The 6757-nt window shown below is 36.7% G+C and overlaps 1 protein-coding gene across 1 annotated transcript; it reads right to left on the minus strand.

Annotated features, from left to right (window-relative positions):
- Positions 1-2300: 2300 nt before the first annotated feature.
- LOC132720829 (uncharacterized) lies at positions 2301-4244 on the minus strand. Its single transcript, XM_060705054.1, has 2 exons — positions 3961-4244; positions 2301-3126 (listed from the first exon to the last, which is right to left on the minus strand). The coding sequence occupies exons 1-2, from the start codon at positions 4242-4244 to the stop codon at positions 2301-2303; spliced, it is 1110 nt and encodes a 369-aa protein (XP_060561037.1).
- Positions 4245-6757: the final 2513 nt, after the last annotated feature.

Raw genomic sequence — 6757 nt, forward strand, 5'->3', positions numbered from 1 at the left:
GTATGTATCAAACTCTGGTGCCTTGCAAAATGAATTATAATACATAAAAATAAACTTATACAGGAAAATGCATACAGATATACAGTACGATTTAGATTGCAAAGATCAGAAAATACCACAGAACTTGCAGCCCTTTGATTCTTTATAAATATACATGCTTATAGTAAGCTCCAGGATTATTTACATCTGAGTTAAACAACAGTTAAAGTCGTTATAAGCCCTAATTTAGAATAATATGGTTTTCTTCAGGCCGTTCACATTTAAATTCACCGTGGCTGAAGGGTTTTCGGGCTCGCTTAGGAAGCGAGAGGTCTGGAGTTCAAATCCCAATAAAGGTAACTCATTTTTCTCAAATTGTTAAAGTCAAATAAACATTGGATTGAATATCAGTGTTGCAATTAGTCTTATAGCCAAATTTCTACAATTAAAACGCTGGAAAGCATTGGTGGCACTATACATATAATCTCACAACCTGCACCTTTCTTACATTCTGAGACCCAAACAAATTCAGCGCCTTCTGTGCTTTGATTTTATTTGATGAAGTATTCGTTTTATTTTTGTTGTTGTTTTTTGTTGTTTTATTTTAATTAATTTATATTTATTTATTTATTTACTGACTTAATCACCTATGTATTTATTTATTTACAAATTTATTTTTTTATTTATCTATTTATTTGATTTTTTTTATTTTATTTATTTATCCATTTTTTATTTATTTATTTTTTATTTATTTATTTTTTATTTATATATATATATATTTATTTTTTATCTATTTAATCATTTTATTTATTTTTCTACTTACTTTATTTATTTTCTATTTATTAATAAATTTATTTATTTATTTAATTACTAACTGACTAACTTACTTACCTTTTTATTTATTTATTTATTCATTATAAATAATTGTTGATGTAGTTTTTAGGTGTGTCAAATATCCAACATGACAAAAATGAACGGGAAAAAAGGCCTTAAAACGAAAAATTACACAATCTTGATTCTAAATGATATAACATACACATAGATGTTTGTTCGGTCAATTTTTTGATATGGTGGTTTATGTAATTAATGTAACCTGTATTGTCAAATTATAGTAATTAAAACATAAAAAATCATCATCATCATCATCAATTCCACCACCATTATTAATATTATTAATAATATATCATCATATCTAGCAAGCATATTTAAATTGCTAAATTTAACTTACCTGGCGGGTATTGGTGCTGTTTAAGTCACCTATTCCTACTTTCTGATAAAACACATTTTTAAATGTAATTTTATATATTAACTGCGCTACTGACTGTAAATGAATTTATAGACCGAAACGAAACCAAATATAATTTAAAAACTGTATATCAAAACCATTATTGTTATCTAGATTCAAATCTAAATGATTTATAACAAGCTGAAACGATGCTTCAAGTTTCATTTCAACAGCCCATCTTAATATTGTAACTTTTTAAAAGTTATTCATTTTATATATTGTATCATATATTGGAGATATTTCTATTGAAAATGTGCACAGAGTGTGTGAAAATGAGTATCAAGTGTATCAAACGCATTTACTATTATGATTATAATAATTAAATGTTTTCATAATGGCCTTGTTATTGGGCTGCAGACTATCATATAAGCAGTCAAAGGCAATTTTATTAATTAACTACACGTAATCTAAAAAAAAGTTAAGTACTTAGTGAATAAAAATAACTAATGTGAAATTCCGTTGTTGTGAGGTATTGCAATGAGATCCATGTTTTAAAAAATGTCACGGAAACCTACATTGCAGCAATTAAAACTGGAGACTTTTTTCAATGAAAAAAAGAAGAAAAAAAAGGCGATACTTTTCTCGTATATTGGTTGATAAAGTACTACAGCGTTGTGTCTTCTTTACTCAGTTTACTACAAGTATCTACGTCAAACAATATCAACAACAATAATAAACAATAATGACGTCACAGACGTCAACGTATCACAAAGCGCCATTTACGTACAAAGTAGCGCGGGAAAGTATAATGTAAATCTACGACATCCGGGGGGGGGGGGGGCGCGAAAAATAATAAATAGCACATGAAATTGCACGTATGTTATCAATGTAAATGATTTAAAAGAAATGTATTACTTAATAAGAAAATGTTCATCATTTAAATCAGAAAGTCTCTGTTAACGCTGTGCATTCAATTCTTAGATTATTTAAATGAATATGTGTAGTTTTGAACTTTTTTCAGTGAGCTATTCTAAGTCTTTGTAAAATCTCGAATAATTTTTACAATTTATGAAGTCTTTTTTCTCGAAACATTTTGTTAATCACAGTCTCTATTGTCTATTACTTTGAGTGGATATAGCTTCACAATCGGTCTGGTAGCGTACAGTCCATTGCTAAAACGAATTCTAGCTGCTCGAACCGAGCCATCTCTCCCGATGATAAGGCTATCAACTACTGCCAGCTTCCAACGGGTTCGTGGCGAATCTTGATGCACCTGTAGCACTTCCCCTGTACAGATAGTTTGTGAGTTATTTCCGGGTTTGTTATGTCGCTCACGGAGTGCTGTGAGATACTCCGTTCTCCAACGTGTCCAAAACTGTTCAATAATCCGGAACTGGTTTTTAGCCCGTTTAGAGATAATGTTGCGTTCTACAGTTGATGGAATTCTGGGCTCAATCTCCGCTCCAACGTATGGTAAGGGCCTAATCTTGCGACCATATAACAGGTGCGCTGGGGTCAATGGCTCTGGGTCTTCTAGGCTGGATGAAACGAACGTCAGTGGTCGATCGTTCAGCAGGGACTCAATTTCGGTTACAAAGGTTTGTAGTGTCTCTAAGTCTACCATTACACGGCCAAGGATCTTCTTGAGAGTTTGTTTTGTAAGACCTATCAGTCGCTCCCACCAACCTCCGTAACATGGGGCTCTCTCAGGTATAAATTTCCAATCAATGCCAGTATTTGCTAGGGACTCTCTGACGACCTGGGATTCGAACATGGCTTTCAAATAAGTAGACGCCGTCTGGAACGTTTTAGCGTTGTCTGAAACTATGAGCTTGGGTTGCGACTTCCGGCTTGAGAATCGTCGTACAGCTTGTAAGAAACAGTCTGCTGATAAACTTGTAACTACTTCATGATGAACGGCCCTGGTAACAGCACATGTAAATAGACATATGTATGCCTTTTTCTCGCTCCAGAGGGTTCTTTGATATATAATGTACCAGTAAAATCTACTCCGGTAATGGTAAAGGGCGGGGCTTCTTCTACTCTAAATTTCGGCAATGGGGGAACTTCAGGTGACTTGTATGGAAGTCCGTGCACTTTACGACATGTGACACAGTTTCGGATTACGGCATTCACGCATTGTCGTATAGCTGGTATCCAAAATGACTGTCTAATGCTAATAACTGTAGCATTTAAACCACTATGGCCAAGTAACTCATGCGCATTGCGGACTATCAATTTAGTAAGTCTAGACTTCTTTGGTAGGAGGTACGGGTACTTTGTGACGTCATCCACGGCTGCGTTGTTAAGTCTTCCGCCGCAACGGATACATCCGGTCTGGTCAAGAAATAATCGAAGCTGCTTTATTAATGGTGATTTTGACCTGGTTTCTCACTAACACCTGTATCTCTGTACTGTATACACTGGCTTGACAATAGTGTATCCACCGCTGTTCTGCTTGCTGAAGTTCACTAGTAGAAAGATGGTCGAAGTTTCGTCTCGACTGGTCGACCTTGCAGTTTTGAATAAATCGGCGAATATAAGCTGTAATGCGAAGTAACCGACTTAGATTGCTGAATTTCCTTATGTCAATAATATTCTGTATGTTATTACTGGGTACATGATGTGTAACTTCAGATATCATTTGCTCGTCTAACTCTGCTCGCTGACTTCCGGTGGCTTGCTCTTCAATTATCGTCTGCACGTGTCACCGGTTTGAGACCTTACATATCGGCCATTTTGTCTTGTCACATAACCATATCGGTCCCTTCATCCAAAGATCGTTCTTCATAAATTTTTCAGCTGTTAAACCTCTCGTCAGTAAATCGGCTGGATTTTCGCTTGTTGGACAATATTTCCATACGTATTGGCTTGTAAGGACATATATGTCTTTTACACGATTCTCGATGAATCTCTTTATTGTCTTTTTCGTAGATAGCCAATAAAGTACAATTTGACTATCGGACCACAGTGTGATGTCTGCTGTAGGAAATGTGGTCTGCAAATATTTCGCTAGTCTAGCTCCAATAAGCGCCGCCATGAGTTCAAGTTTTGGCAGATGGTTTGAGCGGTGCCACGCGATTCTTAGCCATCACCAGAGTTGAACCTTTCCCGTTACAGATGAACGCCGTTGCACCGTACGATCTAATACTTGCATCCACGAAGATGTGCTAGGTTGTCCGACTGTCACCTCCGGTTTCGGACATCAAGGTGCGTGCTTCTTTAATGTAATTAAGGCATTCTTCTTCTTCTTTGAAACTGGATATGACGTTATCGACGTATAAATCTCGACGTAATATTTCTGATACAGTCGTATGTGGATTGTTCTCTAAAATTTTTAGTATCGTTGCATTATGTATGAAAGGTGAACAAGTTGCACAAAAAAGCACAACTTAAAATCGATAAGTTGAAAAGTCACTGTTGGGGTCATCCGGATCTTTCAGCCATATAAATATTGTCATATCTCGGTCATCTGTATGTAATCCCACCTGCAAAAACGCCTTTTCAATATCTGTTGTAACAGCATACGCATGCATACGAAATCTCAGCATAATTGAGGTGAGTTCATTTCTTTAGCATATCGGGTTCTCTGCTCAATCTGCGGACTGTACTTTCAGTGCGTTTTAGGATAATATCATAATTTGTAGGTAGTTCCGGGTGTTCAGTTATCCATGGTAACCGTGCAGTATACTTTCCATCTTTGAATTCAATTGACTTGAGCTGATACTGTTGTCTTTCGTCTTCTAACTCCCGGTCCGTGTCATTTGGTGTAATTCCGATATTTTCTAGACTCCAGAAACGTTCTATCGATATGTCCACTGGTATGTGAAACACCATTACGTTTAAAATCTGTTCAACACTTCTGCTACTTTTACTTGAATTGATCGGTCCAGACAGAAGGTATCCGATTTTCGACTTTACGGCAGTAGGCTCTGTGCCACGTATATTCTCGTCTTCAACAATATCTTCAACAATATCCCAGTAAAAGTCGGCTCCGATTAGCAAGGAAATAGCAAACTCTTTATAATGCGTCACTGGATGTGCCAATTTTAAATAATCCTTTAAGGTAAGGCAAACTTGAGATGTCGGAGCTATGTGTGTTATCTATAGGAATTGCTTTAGTCGGGACAATCAGAACTTTCAGTGGTATCTTCTATCTTCTGTCGGTAATCTTTGGCTCCATAGGTTTCCTCGCAAAACGAACACTTTATTCCAGTTCTTGTCACATGTGCACTGTTCGAATTTCTGGTACCTCTTGCCGCAATGAATAATGATGCAGTAGATCCGTAAGTTTCTACTTCCGGTTGAATCGAGTTGTTCGTTGTAAATACCTCTACGTAAGTCACATAACAACCAATCCCTGTCACCGTGACCCATCGCGAGATTTTTTCTCATTTCTCCCGGAAGTTTGTCGAGCACAATAGGCACGAGTAAATCGCCGTAAGATTCTTGTTGCTGGCCCAAACTCTCCAGTGCACGAATGTATGTCTCCATTTTATCATAGAATTCACGAATATAATGTAAAGTATTTTTTGGGGCTGGTAGTTGAAGCAATGCTTGCATTGTTGCGTGTATTATTTTATGCTTTGGGCCATATCTTTCTTTCAACAGTTCTGTCGCACGTGCATAGTTTGTATTTGTAAGTGCAAAACCATCAATAGTCCGATTCGCCTCACCTTCAAGCTGACTCTTCAAATATGAAAATTTTTGCACATCCGTTAAGTTACAATTGAGATGAACAGTTGACTCAAACGAGTCCCAAAATGTCTGCCAGCTTAAAATGTCGCCATTAAATTTCGGTAATGAAAGTTTAGGTAACGTATGATAATGTGAACTTGTCGACATAAAAGAGTGATTGTTACCTAGGCTGTTCTGTTAACCATCAAAGTGAATATTTCCTCCCGGAAGTTGAACGTTGACATGACTTCCGGTCTTCCCACCGTCTACTCCATCAGAAAAGTTCTCCCGCATATCGTCTGCTGTTATATGACTTATTGCTTCATGATTCTCGGTAATTTCACTCGTACGACCGTCTGTCTGTGAGTTCATTTGACGATACGCTCTAAGTTTCCGTGACTGAATCTCGAGTTCAAGCTTATATTCTTCGGTGGTAATGAGTTCTTCTTCGATATCCTCGACTCCAGTTTGAGATAGAATCTTCTCATCGAGTGCATCAAATGTATTTGTCTTCGATTCGAGGGCCTCCAGAGTAGTGTTGAATTCTATTTTGTCTTATTTCTCCTTCGCTTCTTCGATTTTGCACAAAAGCTTTGAAATAACGCTTCTGTTGCCGCTACGTACTAAAATTAACTTCTGTAGATTCATCTTTTTTGTATCACGGCACCAATCTCGTATATTGGTTGATTAAGTACTACAGCGTTGTGTCTTCTTTTCTCAGTTTACTACAAGTATCTACGTCAAACAATAACAACAACAATAATAAACAATAATGACGTCACAGACGTCAACGTACCACAAAGCGCCATTTATGTACAAAGTAGCGCGGGAAAGTATAATGTAAATCTACGACATCTTTTTGCACAATGTCCTTGT

Source organism: Ruditapes philippinarum, unplaced genomic scaffold (genome assembly GCF_026571515.1).
Source record: "Ruditapes philippinarum isolate M1 unplaced genomic scaffold, ASM2657151v2 ctg20475_1_1_1_1, whole genome shotgun sequence".
NCBI lineage: Eukaryota > Metazoa > Mollusca > Bivalvia > Venerida > Veneridae > Ruditapes > Ruditapes philippinarum.